General features: G+C 40.6%; 2 protein-coding genes across 39 annotated transcripts in view; one reads left to right on the top strand and one right to left on the bottom strand.

Moving 5' to 3' along the window:
• The window catches only part of PMS1 (PMS1 homolog 1, mismatch repair system component), a 109,172-nt gene that overhangs the window by 88,901 nt on the left and 3,729 nt on the right, over window positions 1-16,542 (bottom strand). For 8 of the 35 annotated variants that reach the window (XR_011997981.1, XR_003235554.2, XM_026002664.2 and 5 more), the window contains one exon: window positions 2,067-2,311. The exons of 8 other annotated variants lie outside the window; for them this stretch is intronic. Coding sequence is in view for 6 of the 27 variants with exons in the window: in XM_026002664.2 (XP_025858449.1) it covers window positions 2,067-2,250 (184 nt within the window). In the remaining 21 variants the exon portion in view is untranslated. Of the gene's footprint in view, window positions 1-1,014; window positions 1,153-1,497; window positions 1,568-1,868; window positions 1,979-2,066; window positions 2,312-16,542 lie in introns of those variants that run through there. 19 more of the 35 variants (XM_072742537.1, XM_072742530.1, XM_072742542.1 and 16 more) reach the window with 10 other exon arrangements.
• Window positions 1,648-13,058, top strand: ORMDL1 (ORMDL sphingolipid biosynthesis regulator 1). 4 transcript variants are annotated; one of them, XR_011997983.1, is made up of 5 exons: window positions 1,648-1,766; window positions 3,419-3,599; window positions 7,632-7,783; window positions 9,405-9,530; window positions 11,508-13,058. XR_011997983.1 is itself a non-coding variant. In XM_072742547.1 (4 exons), exons 2-4 carry the CDS (start codon window positions 3,426-3,428, stop codon window positions 11,641-11,643), a joined length of 462 nt encoding a protein of 153 aa, XP_072598648.1. In that variant the 5' UTR covers window positions 1,648-1,766; window positions 3,419-3,425; the 3' UTR covers window positions 11,644-13,058. The 4 variants fall into 4 exon arrangements, 2 of the variants coding, with proteins under 2 accessions (XP_072598648.1, XP_025858458.1); XR_011997984.1 differs by lacking the exon at window positions 1,648-1,766 and adding an exon at window positions 2,367-3,296; XM_072742547.1 differs by lacking the exon at window positions 9,405-9,530.

Raw genomic sequence — 16,542 nt, forward strand, 5'->3', positions numbered from 1 at the left:
TCGGTCTTCCCACACTAAAATTTGCATTTCTCACAATCGCCGTCAAGGCTACTTAAAAACAAACGCTTATAAAACAGACTTCTTCCTGCTGCCATCCCCGTGCCTTTGCTTCATTCTGCTCTTCTCCTGGTGACTAGGAGCAAACACCTGCGTCGTCCTTGGCAGCAGCCCCGCCGAACCCGCACCTCTAGCTCCTCGTGGTGCGCCCCGTCTGTGTCTGTGACACGGGCTCAGGCCTAAGCCACCTGCGGCAGGGCCCTGATCGTCCGATCATCCCGATCCCCGATCCTCCTCCCCCCATCCCTAAGGCTCCGGCCTGCGTCACTTCCGACCTGCCGCACCGGGTCCTGACCCGTACCCCGCGGTGCGGGCGGTTACACGCCACGCGTTTCCGCGGCAACGCGGGGGCCTGGAGCGCCTCGGTCACAGCAGGCGCTGGGGAGCGCGGACCCAGGGCCACCCGGGTCTGTCAGTGAGCAAGCGGCCTGGGCCCGGACGCGCCCCGCCAGGTCATCACCGCCGCAGCTCCCTCGCTTCGCCGACCTGCTCCGGCCGCCTCGCCCGCCCCGCCCGGACTTGCTGCCTCATCCTCAGGGGCCCTCTAGGTGCCGCCCCTGGAACGCCCTCAGGACCCCGCTCACACGCGCCCCGGGTGGTCCCAGCCCTTCCGTCTCCCCGCGCCCCGTCGGGCCTCCGCCACAAACGGGACTTCCGGGGTTTACAGGCTCGAGACCGAGAGGCTGAGGATCCCAAAGCTAGTCAGACACGCACGGCCGCCGCGGGGACGCCGCCTCCCGGCCTCACCCTCACGCGCGGGCCAGCGACCCCGTCGCCTCGGGGCTGCCCGCCGAGGGCCGCGGCGTCTCCTCCCGCCGGCCCCGAGACGCCGCTCCGCCCCGGGCCACCCGTCGCCCGAGGCCGCCAACCTCAAGCGCGGATGCGTCTTCCCTACTCGGGGCCACCACGTGCCGTCGCGGGCTCCCGCCCTCCGCCAGGACCCGCGCTGCGGCTAACCTCGAGGCCCGGGCACAGCAGCGTCCTCAGCACGCGCACGGCGGGCCACGCGGGCCGCTTCCGGGGGGCGGGGCGCACCTGAGGGCACCGTCCGGGGAGTCGGCCCACCACGGTCCCTGGGGACAAGCAGGCACCGCGCAGCCACCGGAAACCGCGCTTCGGCGCCGAGAGAGCGCCGCCCTGCGACCCCCGGGGCCCCGGACTCCCCGACGGCCCTCCGCCCCGCAGCAAGGCCTCACTTCCGGGAGGGCGGCCCGCCCGGCCCACGGCTTCTGGGAAGCGGGCAGCGGCACGATCGGCCCCGCTGCGGCGGGAGGACGCGCGGGCCTGCCCGGAGCCCGCGGCCCGCGCGCGCCCACAGCCGGGCTCCGTCGGCTTCTCGCCCGCCGGCGGCGCGCTCACGCCACAGCGGACAGGCCGACGGGAGGGGCTGCCGCGAGCGCGAGGGCGCCAGGACGGCGGCCGGGGAGGCCGCGACGCTACCTTGTGGCCCGCGCGGGCGGGCGGCGACTCTCCGGCGACGCGGCGACCCCGGCTGTGGCCCCCCTGGGCCCCGCCCCCCGTGAGGGCCCGCCCAGGCCCCGCCCCCGGTGCGCGGCGCTTAGTCCCACCCCCCCGCCGGGGAACGTGCGCTGCGCGCGGCCCGCAGCCAATGCCCGGGCGGCGCGCTGGGCCCGCGGCGCTTCCGCCAGCCGCTGGGCCTCGGGGGACGCCGCCGCCGCGGGGCTGCTCCGGTGCCGGCCGGCCTCCGGGTGAGTGAGCCGGGCGCGCGTGGGGGCGGCTGGGGGGAGCGGCGGCCCCGGGGGCCTCGGAGCCGCACCGCCTGGCCTCCAGCTCGGGGGGAAGAGTTGGACCTCGAAGCCGGGCAGCTTTCTCGGCAGCCGGCGAGGAGCCGGAGAAGCGTCGGGCCGCGGCATCTCCGGGGGAAGCCACGGCCTGGGAACACCGGCGTGACGCCGAGCGGCGTTCAGAGGCTTGCGCGTTGGCGTCAGCGGCCGTGACCGCCGGACGCCGTGGCGCGCGTTCGATCCCCGGCGGCCTGGGGCACTCACCCCGGAAACGCTTGTTGGACGCGGTTACGAGAAACTCGCGTATTTCCAGGGGAGACCGTTCGTGCGCGTCCCACACGTGCCCTGGCTGCCCCCGGCCTCGCCGCCGGCTTCTCGGGATGACCGGTGTTCCCCGGTCACTGGCACTTTGTTCGAGGGCCTCTGAGAACCGAGGAAACGCCAGCATTGCGGCGGGAACGGATACCCGTTCTGGCGGTGGTGTCGTCTGAATCCCATAAACGGGAACACTTAGGGGGAAAAAAACCAAAGTTTTAGGGGAGTTGACGGGTTAAAGGAAGAAAGACTGTTTTAACCTTATCGTGTCACGAGATTGAGAAACAAACCGTATCCCTTGACCACGTACATGTCCCTCCCATGTTCCCCCCAGGCTGAGTTATTTAAAAAGCAGTGATTTGAACCCAGCCACTGTTGGGAGACGGGACATTGGGTGGCAGAGGCTGACCACTCACAGTTCACTGGCTGGGTCCACTTTGCCGTTTTTGTCTTTAATTCAAGTATACTTAACAAACATATTAATATCAGGTGTGCAATACGAGGATTCAGCAATTCTCCGTGCTCGTCAGGATAACAGTATTAATCCCTGTTATTGATTTCACCCATCCCCTCCACCAGCCTCCCCTCTGGCAACCATCACCAGTTTGTTCTCTGTATGTAAGAGTGTATTTTCATCTCTTTTTTTTCTTCATTTTGTTTCTTAAAACCATATGGTATTTGTTTTTCTGATATAACAATGTTCTGTTCTGTCTAGGTCCATTCACTTTGTTGCAGATGACAAGATTTCATTCTTTTTTATGGCTAAGTAATATTCTGTTCCACATATGTATACACCCCCCCCCCCCACACACACACCTTCATCCATTCATCTGTGGGTGGACACTTAGGTTGCTTCTCTATCTGGGCTGTTGTAAATAATGCTGCATCTTTGCTTTTTTTTTTTTAAATATAGATTAGTTTATTCTGTTAGTACGTTAGGTCCTCAGCTTTCACTTTGGTTTCATGATAGAAGAAAATGTAGGTTTTCTCTTTGAGTTTGAGTTTTCCTGTCCCTGATTCATGTAAAACTTAACATGGTAGAACACAAGCTTTAAGAAAGGGATTTTAATTTATTTTTTCAATAAGAACCATAAAAATAAGTCTTGTCCATCTTACCATGAAGTCAGATGTTAAGGATTATTTATTACCTTCATCAGCATCTGCAAATAGCATATTTTGGTGAGTGTGTTCTATTTCAGAACAACTAGAGAATGATCCTAGTAGCACTTTCTTTGTCAGAATAAAGAGTGTTTAGGTTCCCAGTTCTATCATTGTTGATTCACTTCCTTTCTTTCCTACAGAGCAAACATGAATGTTGGAGTTGCTCACAGCGAGGTGAATCCAAATACCCGTGTAATGAACAGCCGGGGTATGTGGCTGACATACGGGTTAGGAGTTGGCTTGCTTCATATTGTCCTACTCAGTATTCCCTTCTTCAGTGTTCCTGTTGCTTGGACCTTAACGAATGTTATACATAATCTGGTAAGCATTTCATTTTATACTAAGCACTTACAAAGTTTAGTGCCTGTTAGGGACTCAGGGAGGAAGAAATAGGGAGTTACTGTTTAATGGGTACAGTTTAGGTTTGCAAGAGGAAAAGAGTTCTAGAAATGGATGGTGGTGACAGTTGCGTGACAATGTGAATGTACTTAAGACCACTGAACTGTACACCAAAAAATGATTAAGGTGGTGCATTTTATGTTACATATATTGAAACAATTTTTAAAAGGTTACAGCTTTATGTTATAAAGAAAAACATGTGTCTTAGTTTAACAGTTTTATTATATAGATATAATTCATAGTCTATGTAATATAAAATTTGCTGACATAGTACAGTTCAGTGATTTTTAAATTATGTGACAATTTTGAAGACTTCTAATCTGGGAGATGATTTTTTTTTTCTATTAATACTTCATATTTAAACATTGGGCCTTTTTTCCTAAATAACACTTTTTTTTTCTTCCTTTTGGCTTTATGGAATCTAGAAAATAGTAGGTCATTTTAGCAAAAATTACAAGATACTAATTCAAGCTACTATTGTATATTGATTAACCAGAATGCTTCAGAAATAATTATGGGTTTTGATTAATAACCATCTTTGATTTCAGTCCTTATTTAAACAACTTCAGTCCTTTCTAAATTGTATAAGTATGCTTTCCTTCTTCAGTATAGAAATTTTGAGCTTAGGGAACAGCTTAGGGAACCCTGGGTGGCGCAGCGGTTTGGCGCCTGCCTTTGGCCCAGGGCATGATCCTGGAGACCCGGGATCGAATCCCACGTCGGGCTCCCGGTGCATGGAGCCTGCTTCTCCCTCTGCCTGTGTCTCTGCCTCTCTCTCTCTTTGTGTGACTGTCATAAATAAATAAAAATTAAAAAAAAAAATTTTTGAGCTTAATCATATCTCGTGTGATTGAGGATCTTATGGTGCCTTAGCTTTTTCATGTTGCCTTAGCTTTTTCATGTTGCCTGTGGTTCTTTTGTATTATAGCTCTACAAAAGTATCAGAGATTCAGTTGATTCTACTAACCATGTTATGCAGCCTTGAAAATTGTCTATTTAAAAAACCGTTGATAGTGACCTTTCTTAACAGTCTATGACAGCAGAACAAAGGGTGAGAAATCCATTAGTTGATTTTTAATTGAATTCAGATTAATTACATATTTGCTGAAAGATATCCAGAAAAAGAAGAACTTGGAACAATAAGACAGGAAAGTGCAGGGGAAATAGGTTTTTTTCTTCTTTAATTAATACTATTTTTTTCCTATCTTGTGAAGAGTATTTGAATTTGGAGGAGGACAAGAATAATGTGGTGGTAAAAATATATGAATGTCCATTTAATGCAGTGGACTTTGATAGGGCTATTTTTAAGTAGTAACTTCTCTGAAATATTTGACAAAAAATATATCCCTTTTACTAGAATCTCCTTTGGCTTTCATGGGATCACTTTTTTTTTTCCCCTGATTTTTCCTTTTCTGTTTCTTGCACATTCTTCCTTTTGTTTTCCTCTCCTAGATGCTGCTGTCCCCAAGGCTCTTTTCTTCATCTCTTTTTATGCTGTATGAGCTATTAAGATTACTTCATCTGTCCATATTTGCAGTTTCTATCTGTAGAATGATGATGCTCACATTAATATTGCCAGTTTACCGTGCACCTTAAGCCAAGCAATTATAAATTGAACTCATTCCTGATCTGTCCCTTACCACTCAAAACCTGTTCCTCTGACTTTGTTCCTGATCTAATCTAAAGGCACCACTGTCTGCCCAATATGTCACACCAGATAGCTAAATGTGAAAAGTGAAGCAATTCATATAATGAATTATCCAAACTGATACTGTTTTGAGAGTAAAAGGGAGCTTAAATAATAACTAAGGAAATAGGTGTAAATCAGGACCATTCATGCTATCTAGGATACGTGGTCACTCTACTCTTAGATTAACTCCTTTTCCTCTGTATTCCATATCCATTTAGTCAAAGCCCTGCTTTACTGTCTCTCAACTTGATCCCCACTGGCATTGCTATAATTTGTACCCTTATTTTTTTCTCAGGTGGATTATTCCAGTAGATCAAATGGTTTCCTTGATGTTCCTCTACTGTTCTCCATTCCAACTTGGCATAGAATTATTTTCAAAGTGCATATATACTCAAATCATGCTCTAAGTTCTTCTTTGATTCTCTATTATGTTCATAGTAAAATAACAAGTTCCTTACGTGGCATATAAGACCAGTGGATAACAGTACAGAGGCAAGAAAAGGACTCAATCTTACCTCAACGTATCTCTAAACATGAGTATTGCTCTAACAATAATGAAAATTATCTTGCCCTCATCTTTTTGCTGTGGCTTAAGCTCTTTATCCACTCTTTTAATACTTTCCCTCCATCCTCTCCTGCAGGCTGATTTCTCCTCATCCAGGAAAACTCAAATATCTCGTTTTCTAGGAGGCTATAGAACTCCCATGCTATATTGTTTTATCCTGTATTTATCATAGTTTTATAATTGAGAATTTATCTTTTTTATTTTCATGTCTCTGAAGATCTATATAAATGTTTGCTGGATTAGTCTGTATTACATAATTTTCCCTTCTCCAATGGCAGATGTATTAAATGTACTTTAGAGTCACCCTCTCCCCTTGCCCAGATGTTTTCAAGTTAGTTGAGATTTTGAAGCACAGTATATGGCCATGAGGAAAGCATAGGTAATTGACAAAATGTTGGGAAGCAAACTTCTGACTTATTAGTCCACCACACTAAAAACCTAACTACCAGCCATTGATGTAGCAATTAACGTGACTCCAAACTTAAGTTCCTTTTGAAGATAGACTACATTCAACCAATTAAAAATGTGAAATACATAGTAAACGCTTTTAAATGGGAGAAAACAGACCTAGTTGTTATCCCTAGTTAGAAAAAATACTGTCTTTGCCTTTCTGAACCATACAGTAGAAATCTGTAGTGATTGTTTTTATTCATTTTTACAGTGCTATACTTCACATTTAGAGGTATTAATATGGGCAGCCCCCGTGGCGCAGCAGTTTAGCGCCGCCTGCAGCCTGGGGTGTGATCCTGGAGACCTGGGATCGAGTCCCACGTCAGGCTCCCTGCATGGAGCCTGCTTCTCCCTCTGCCTGTGTCTCTGCCTCTCTTTCTCTGTGTCTCTATGAATGAATAAATAAATAAGTAATCTTTAAAAAAATAGAGGTATTAATATTTCATGAAATTTTTAGGCTGGCTTTTAACATGAATGAGAATTTTCTTCAGTTTGAGCCAGTAAATATTAACAACCAACCATGAGCTACATATTTTTTCCCCAATTCTTTTGATTGGGGTATAAATCATCCATCACTAAATTTTATAGAAAACCTATTAAAAATAATGGGCTAGAAGATATATGGTAGATAAGATTTTATTCTGTTTAACTGAAAAGGATATCTGATACTCTGAATATTCTAAACATTGGTGATACATGTACTTTGAAGGAAATAGTGAGAGGTGGTTTTTCTCTTTAATGATTCTAATACATGTGTGGATTAGAGTAGAAATTAACTTTTTTGGATCACACATACTCCTCAGAATTTAAAAGTATTCCATTTCTGTTTTATTGTCTCCTGTAAAGCCCATGTGAAAATGGTTTCCTTATGCTTACAGAATAAACATTCCTTAGCTTACTGTCATCTTGGCTTAATGTTTAATACTTGCTGTGTACCAACCCTTGTTCCTGAGGTATTCAGGCTAATGAGAGAACAAACATGTAATCAATCCTAACAAAATATTGTGCTATAAATGAAAATATTTTCAATTAAATTGAAAGCCTATAGGCTATAAGCCTATAGGCTACTACTATCCTTCAAGAATGAATTAGTTGACAAGGTAGCATCATGGCTTTTGCCTCAGCAACAAAAAAACCTTTCCCTCTTTATTGGTTGAACATTCTGATTGTACCTTTGATGGCAGTTTTTGCCCTACATTCTGGTTGCTTATGTTAATATTGAATATATGTCCCCTTGTTTGCTTTCCAGGGGATGTATGTATTTTTGCATGCAGTAAAAGGAACACCTTTTGAAACTCCTGACCAGGGTAAAGCAAGGCTTCTAACTCACTGGGAACAACTGGACTATGGAGTACAGTTTACATCTTCACGGAAGTTTTTCACAATTTCTCCAATAATTCTGTAAGTGATGGAAATCTTAGGTATGAAGAAGATCGGATAAGAGGAAGCTGTCCTTTTATTATGTTGAATTTCAATTAGAAACAGTATTTGTTGAAACTTCTACCATTAAATAGCTACCTTAGAGCATAAAATACAGGCAAAATCTTTGACAGGCTGGTAATAAACCATTTTTTACTTCAGTCAATAATATATGGAGACAGTATAATGTGCCCATCAGTATGTTTAAACATTCTAGGATATACAGGTCAAAATGTATTCTAGTTCATATTTTTGAGTTGCTTACAAGAAACTTCTACACATAATCTTATTTTGTCTTATGTTCAGATTAATCTCCCTAAACAAGGATTTGGATAATTTCAGATGAATTTCATTGACCCACACCTCCCCCACCCCACTTTAGATGTTCAAACTCCTTGGGAGAGACTGCTGTATAGTTTATAAACAACAAAAGTTAGGTTTTCATTGTAGAACAGACCTGGGATGAATCCTGTGTTTATCACCCAGCTTGCTTGGTTTGCTCATAAATGAAATTCTAGCTAATAGTACATAGCTCAATATGTCATAAGAAATAAATTAGATAATATCTATCTTTAAAGCATCTAACCTTATATTACCTCCTATTATTTGATATTCAGGGCCCTCCACAAAATGGTTCCTACCTTTATGTGAATATTTTACTGCCACCCAACTCCCATTTGGTCTAAGTCTTCTAAGCAGCATTTCTTGATACTTATGTGTAGTCCTATTTTTATGCCTTTGTTCAAATCATTTCTCCCACCTGAAATATCTTCTCCTTTCTTAATTTATCCTTCTTTTACTCTTTTTTCAAGATTTAAGTCCTACTTCCTCAATGAGGTCTTTTCCTTAGCACCCAACCTTAAGTAATAATGCTCTGTTTTGAACATCATTAATATTATTACATATCTGTTATTTATGCCACTTTGTATTATCTCCGGTTTTGTAAATGGTTTGTTTCTGCAAAAAATTTATAAGTACATAGATTGCTTTGAATTCCACACTCAGTATAGTTGCATACGTATAGCAGATGTTTTAAATACATCTTAATCAAACACTGTGTACCACGTAGCTTATATGTAGTAACGCATCCATGATAAAATCAGTGCAGTCTGGAGTAACTGGAAAGAATTCTTGGAGGCATTAGGATTCCTTAAACTGGGTAAGGGAGGGCAGATTTTAGACAGATGTGCAGAGAAAGGGAGGCATATTCAAATGAATAAATTGATAAAGTGGTAGGTTTCTTTTTTCTTATATTGATAGCACTTTGAGGAAATTTTTAAAATTTTTGTTTCAGCCCTATATAAAATTAACATCAAAAGCTAAATGATTTGTATGATCTAGCAAAGATAAATGCAGTAACAGTAATAATAGTTATTTAAACAGCCCTACATTTGGATTTTAGCTCTACTGCTTTGTAGCTGTGTGACTTTTGGCCATTTCTTTGAAAGCCTTGGTTTCCTCATCTATAAAATATTGAGGATTGCATTATAATTAATGTAAAACACCTGACATCCTGAATTTTCAATAAGAGCTATCACAAAATAGTCAACTAAGATGTACCTGTGTACATCCATATTTCTAAAAATATATTTTTGACCCACAGGTATGATTTCAAATTTCTGTGATTAAATTCCTTATATAACTGAAGAGACAACATTAAAGCCATCTATATAGCATTGATACTTTTCAGAGTGCTTTCATATTTTCTTATTTGATCATCATTTGTCAGGTAGGTGGGGCATGCAGTGTTATCCCAGATTTTTAGATAAAGAAACAGGCTCAAATGCATTACCTTGTTCAGGATCTTGCAGCTAGTTAGAGTCCAGAGCCCAGATGAAACCCTAAACTTCTAGCTTCTAATACAGGTCTCTTTCCAGTATACTTTCTGGCAAATAAATGCCATTACACAATTCCTGCTTTGGTTTTGCATCCCCTTGGAGGGTTGTGTAGGTTTTTGTGTAAGAACCAAGTAATTTTCATATAATTTACACATACAGTTAATTTTCATTAAAAGAATAAAGGAGGACATACGCTACAGTATGATGAGAGGCCATTCCAAAAAGATAGAATATTTCTAACATATGAGGTTACAGATTAAGCCCATAATGATTATGGGAAATCAAATGAGCTTACTAAATGCAAGTGATACCAGTGAAGGAAGTGTAAAAACAGTTGTCAAGGATATGAAAGCTAGAAGAAAGGGTTTAGACTAAAGATTGAAGAATATGGTTTATTCTCAAGAAGTATTCTCTGGTTATAGTTGCAAAATTGGTGGAAAATTAAAGAATTTCTCAATTTGGATGGTTCTGAAAATCATGTATAGAGCTCTCTGTGATGTTTTTAGCCATACCTGAAAATAGCAGTTCTTTTCTAACCATAACACACAAGACGTTTTTCTCCCCTTCCTAGAACTTACTGACAGTACTTAGAGGAAGTACTGTACTAATTAGACAAATACCCATATGCAGACTAACTTCTTAGTTATGATCCAGTGAAGTATGATGTTTTAGTCTTTACATCCTATTGATATTAGGATACTCTCAGTGGCCAGATGATGTGTCCATACTCTGATGTACCCTTGGGTAAAACTAGACCTTCTGACTTGATTTATGGTCCTAGAGGTAGCCTAGGTTTGTTAAAACAAATTCTCAGATGTTGAATGTCTTTGAATGTGTACATACATTCAGTCACAGCAAGCAGCTAGAATTTTACCACAGTGCCTTTTTCCAGTTGAATTGGTTATCGACTTGTTCAGCTACAGTATGGAAATGAGAATATCAAAAGGGCAATCAAGTATTTATTTTCTTTCAAAGATACTGAGTTGTACTAATGTACTAACACCCCATTTTTCACAACTTTATAGCCATAGCTTCTAACCTTTTAGTGAAAACCCTTTGAGAATATGATAGAGGTTTTGGACTGGAACTTCTCTTCAGAAACATACACACAAATACAACTATACCTGAAATTTCAGAAAATGTCTGAACCCTAATTTGGAAGACCACTGCTTTAAAGGTTGCCAAGTGCAAACGTATTCTTTTTTTTTTTTTTTTTTTTGAGATTTATTTATTTGAGAGAGAGTGCATGAGCAGGAGGGGCAGAGGAAGAGGAAGAGAGAATCCCAAGCTGACTCCATGCTATGAGATCATGACCTGGTCCAAGAGTTGGAGCTCAACTGACTGCACCACCCAGGCGCCCCACAAGCACATTATTTTAAATGCATTCAACATAGTTGCAGAAATGCAAAATGTGCATATATGCCTCCACTACTATTTTTAAATAATAGTAAAAGGGACTGTAAGGAAAAGGAGGGGAACTGAGTGGGGAAAAAGTAGAGAGGGAGACAAACCATGAAAGACTCCTAACTCTGGGAAACAAACAAAGGGTTGCAAAGGGGAGGTGGGCCAGGGGTTGGGGTGACTGGGTGACAGCCACTGAGAAGGGCACTTGATGGGATGAACACTGGGTGTTATACTGTATGTTGGTAAATTGAACTTCAGTAAAAACAAATGAAAAAAAAATTTTTTAATCCCAAATTAATTCAGGCCCCAAACTGTAAAACTGTTTTAGTGCTCAGAAGTGATTCTGCTTTTAGGTATTTATGTTTTAGTGACCTTTGTTTTACCTTTAATTTTTTTTTTTTTTTTTTTTTTTTTACAGATTTTACATGTTATGTGTTTTATATTTTTAATTTTTATTTCTACAGATATTTTCTGGCAAGTTTCTATACGAAGTATGATCCAACTCACTTCATCCTAAACACGGCTTCCCTCCTGAGTGTGCTGATTCCTAAAATGCCACAGCTACATGGTGTTCGGATCTTTGGAATTAACAAGTATTGAAGTGTTTTGAAATGGAACAAAAATTTTTATAGCTACTCAGTTTTCTATAAGGAGTGGTTAGTAAACTGCACTGTTTCTGTGAAAATGTGAAATGAGAAGTATTTACATTGGAGGGCCAGTTGCTGGTTCTTCATAGGCTGTTTTGAAGTGCAGATATTTACTAGAAGATGCCGCTGTTTAATGCATGTGGTATCTTTCTGAAGAGAGGCTTTATAGGCAGGCTGGGCAGGCCCAGCTTATAAGTTAAATGGCTGTAAAGTGAGGGTATAGTAGATAAATCCAAGGAATAAGAGATTTATAAGACACTAAGACCAGCTTAGCTTATAACGAGGGGGCATTATGTTAGGAAAAGAAAATTTCCAATCACTCAGTTTAAGCAGACATGCGTGTAAACCAGAATCATAAGTTTATTGTAATTTTTATTACCATATGTATTCCTTTTGTGTCATATAAGAGGATATTTCCCTCTTGTTTTATACAGGCCAATCCCTACTTTATGATTGTACTTTTTTGCTTTTGCTGGTTCAACATTGTATTGATGGATGAGGTCATTTTACATTTATTTAATTACTGGGTTCATGAGGCCCTACCTTCATGACTGGTGATAGAAGACAGCCAGGCATCTTATCTTACAAATAGCCTCTGAGTCAGCCTTCTAATTTTGGAACAGAATGGGTTTTGCTGCCTTTCCAGACACAAGGCTGCTAAACCAATTAAGAAAATAATTTATTTCACAGTTAAGATATATGGTAATTTAAAGGTGTCTGTTTATTTGATTGTTCAGTCTAATTGTTAAAGTCTGCTGCTGTTTAGAAAAAAAAACATAAAATGGAGAACTATACGGCCAACCTGTGGTCTAGCAGAAACTGCTTTTTTAGCAGTAATACCAAAGTAAATAATGGAGTCTTCTCTAGCAGATCTGCAGTATAAGAAAACATTGTCTTTTCTTAGACGCCCTGCTCTCAATACCCATATTTTGCCCATTAATGTTTTTGCCTTTCATTACATGGGTCTTAGTCTTGGTGTAGATTAACCCAAGTGGTAACTGTTTCCAAAGCCGCAACCATATTGAATTCCTGTAACTTAGAGAATCTTCCTATAGTTGACATTAATTGCCACAAATAACTATATACTACTTTGAGAAGAAAACATGTCAAAAACAAAGTTCTGATATGGGATGAAACTGAAAAATCCAGTAGTATTTGTAAACCTGAGTGAAGAGAGTTACAGACCAACTGAAAAATCAATTTATTTCAATAAACTGACTTTCTAGGGGTATTGATCATTGTTTTGTATTTCCAAAGTATTGAGTTTAGAAATCAGTTGTATAATAATGCTTTTATATGTTTGTCTTTTCCCTTGTATTTTTTAAACCAGTAATCTGTACTTGAATAAAATTTTTCTTTCATGTAAAATTCTTGCAAATAATCTCCAAATTCACTCAGCAGTGTCATTTTTTCAAGGCTTTTTTTTAAGCAACTGAATTTGTAAAATTAAGGTAGTTGAAAATATTCCTTTTTCCTTATATTAAAGGCTTGACATTTTTTGCACAGACTTCAGAGATGGAAGTTCTGTTAATACAGGCCTTTTTTCCCCACTTCCCACCCTTCAGTGTTTTAAAAATATTTATTCAATAGATGTTTGAGGGCTCACTCTGGTGTAGGTATGTTTTAGGTATTGTGGTTACAGTTCGTAAGTAAGACAAACCAAATCTTTCCCCATATAAGCTTACATTCAAATTGGAGAACAGGTTAAAAAAAAAATGAATCAAAACATATTATTTCATGTAGTGATAAATGTAGTGGAAAAAAAAATTAAGCAGGTAAAAGGCAGCGGAGCCTACCTTAGGTCTTCTAATGTTCCTAAGGTGATTTTTGGACTAGAAAGGAGTAATAATAATGAGGATAAGAATGGTAACAAATGAGGTCAGAGAAATAGGTAAGAGCCAGATCATATATAGGCCTCTGTTAGCCAAAGTAATCAAATTTTCTTCTAAGCTAGACAAAGCCATTGGATAATTTTACATAGATGATTAAAGGGATCTGATTTTTTTTTCTTTTTTAAGGTTACTGGCTAATGTTGAGAATAAAGTGTAAAGGAATAGGAAGGAGGAAGAATAATTGGGAAACTACTACAGGCAAGAGGTAGCTCAGACTAGGAGAATAGCTGATGGAGTGGTTGGGAAGTGATCAAATTTGGGATATGTTTTTTTGTTCTTAACACCTAAGTGAACTTCCCAATTTTCACAAGTTTGTACAGTTTAATGTAAAAAAACAACTTTTTAAAAAATAAAATCTATAATGACTATTACTTCGAACAAAACTAATTGCTATGCTATAATGGCTCCTATTTTCAAGTCAGGAAACCATGGCAGTTTCTAAATGTACAGGAGCTCAGGAGTGCCACTAATTTTAGCATTCATTGGTGAATTTTCCCTGCAACCATTATGGAGTTCCATGGTGGTTTTCTTCTTCCCTATTCCTACATTTATTGGAATTCTGTAAGGAAGATTTTTCCTTTTCCTTATATTCAATCATTTGTATTATTTTGGACTTACACATACCTTATTCTTTGGTTTACAATTCATTATTGTCATTATTAGTCTTTCCAAGTGGTTCTCCAGATTTAGCCATTGGAAGTCAAAGTTCCCAGTGGTAATTTCCAAATTGGTTTCTGTATCTTTTTGATCTGCCTCCCCTTTTTTTCTTAAACATAGAACTATATTTTTTAGGTTTATGGCACTATGGTCTACTAAACTATAAAGATCCTAAGGGGCATAACAAGATGTCCTTAACTAATACCTGTATGAATTAGCCTTATCGAGTTATATGATGCTAACAGTTGGAAAAGACCTTAGAGGCTATGTAATTTCAACTCCTTACCTTACCTTGAATTTTTATTAACCATCACACCTCCATTCAGTTCTGTGTTAGTGCTAATAAAGGAAGACTTATAAGGCTGCATTTTTGTAATGGAATTTATAACTTGTTTTACATTGAACCAAAATCTAATCCTCATTCTATATAACTCTTCAACTGTTCAACTTTTAAACTGTTATCAATAGCACTGAATAACCATTACCAGAGTCTTCACCATTTTCCATACGCTATGGTTTCAAATCTCTCCTACTAATTCCACTCTGAGTTGCAGTTTATTGTTATACAGCACTAGAGCTGACTACAAGAGGTGATGTCACTACAATGGTACCACTTCCCTTGTTCTGGATCCTTCTTTTTTTTTTTTTTTTTTTTTAATATAGCCTAGTATCTTAGCTATTCTGGCAGCTACATATCACTGATTCACCTTGCAATCACTAAAACCTCAACTCTTCAACATGTAGTGCCATTAAATGATGGCTTTCCCTCTATATACTTAATGGATTTATTAAACCAAGTTTAAGATTTCTTTTTCCTGTGGAACCTCATCTTGTTAGATTTTAGCCTATTGATACATCTCATCTAGCTCAAGTTGAAACTTATTGTCATGCAATGTATTTCTCCTATATTACATCTTTTATTAATACGTCACCAGTAAATATGACCCCAAAATGCTCTCATGCTAATCTTGAAAAAGACAAATGCAGCAACCCAGTGTATACCAACGTAGTTTTGTAATGCTTCCAACAGGACAGATAGAGTAATTTTCAAAACAATTACTATGGATATTACGTGTTGAGGTAGGAAATGTAAACAGGCTCAGTACTGGAAAGACAGGTCTAAAAATAATCTAAAAGGAAATTTGTAGTAGTAATGGGCAGGGAAGGAAGGCGGATAAGAGAATAGCAAAGATAAACTCTCCTTCATTTTGTCTAATGTCAAAAAGAACAGTTCTGAAATGCCTCAGGTTTTGAATTTACTCCCTAATTTCAGTTCCAGTTAAAAATGATTCAATGGGGGGGATCCCTGGGTGGCTCAGCAGTTTGGCACCTGCCTTTGGTCCAGGGTGTGGTCCTGGGATCTGGGATTGAGTCCCGCGTCGGGCTCCCTGCTTGGAGCCTGCTTCTCCCTCTGCCTGTGTCTCTGCGTCTCTCTCTCTCTCTCTATCATGAATAAATAAATAAAATCTTTATTTAAAAAAATGATTCAACGGGTAGTTTTATACGGGGTTTAAAATTTTTCATTTTGCTTCAAATGAACACATGAGAATTGTAAACTCATTTAGAATACTGAATGTCTTAGGTATGCAGTACATAGAAGACTTCAACTGTATAGGGCCACATTTCTCTTAAGTGTTGTGTTCACAGAATTTGATAGTATTCTTGACATTTTCATAATCTGAAATCTTTTCATAAAACAGTTTAGGAGAAATACATTTGGATTCTATGTTCAGCATTGTTAATTTATTACATTTTTTGACTCATTCAAGCCTTTGATAACTAATGATATGGAAATGACTTAACCTGTAGCACTAAAGTTCTATGTAATTCTAAGTTTAGCAGATAGGCCACGTTTATCACTATGATTGTTTACTTTAACTGAATAATTATATCGATAAAAATAAATTCTCAATTATAAGAACTATAGTAAAAAAAAACTGTATCAGGGGCAGCCCAGGTGGCTCAGCAGTTTAGTGCTGCCTTCAGCCAGGGGCGTGATCCTGGAGACCCGGGATCGAGTCCCAAGTCAGGCTCCCTGCATGGCGTCTGCTTCTCCCTCTGCCTGTGTCTCTGCCTCTCTGTGTCTCTCATGAATTATATATATATATATATATATACACATATATATATAAATATAAATATATATATATATATCATTAACACTGTAGAATGAACTCTTTAAAATATAAACTGTGACAGGAGTTTTATAGTATGTAAAATTTCTGGCTTTCCAAATGTTATAAATTTCTATTGACATTTTTTGAAAACTGTCCAGATTTTGCAAAAAAAACTGTTGAGTGTAT

The sequence above is a fragment of the Vulpes vulpes genome, chromosome 16, assembly GCF_048418805.1.
Source record: "Vulpes vulpes isolate BD-2025 chromosome 16, VulVul3, whole genome shotgun sequence".
NCBI classification, from domain to species: domain Eukaryota; kingdom Metazoa; phylum Chordata; class Mammalia; order Carnivora; family Canidae; genus Vulpes; species Vulpes vulpes.

Coding starts and splice junctions, on each gene's coding strand:
- ORMDL1 (XM_072742547.1), top strand. CDS start 3,426: ATGAATGTTGGAGTTGCTCACAGCGAGGTGAATCCAAATACCCGTGTA. Junction 3,600..7,631: donor CGAATGTTATACATAATCTG/GTAAGCATTTCA, acceptor TTTGCTTTCCAG/GGGATGTATGTATTTTTGCA. Junction 7,784..11,507: donor ACAATTTCTCCAATAATTCT/GTAAGTGATGGA, acceptor TTATTTCTACAG/ATATTTTCTGGCAAGTTTCT.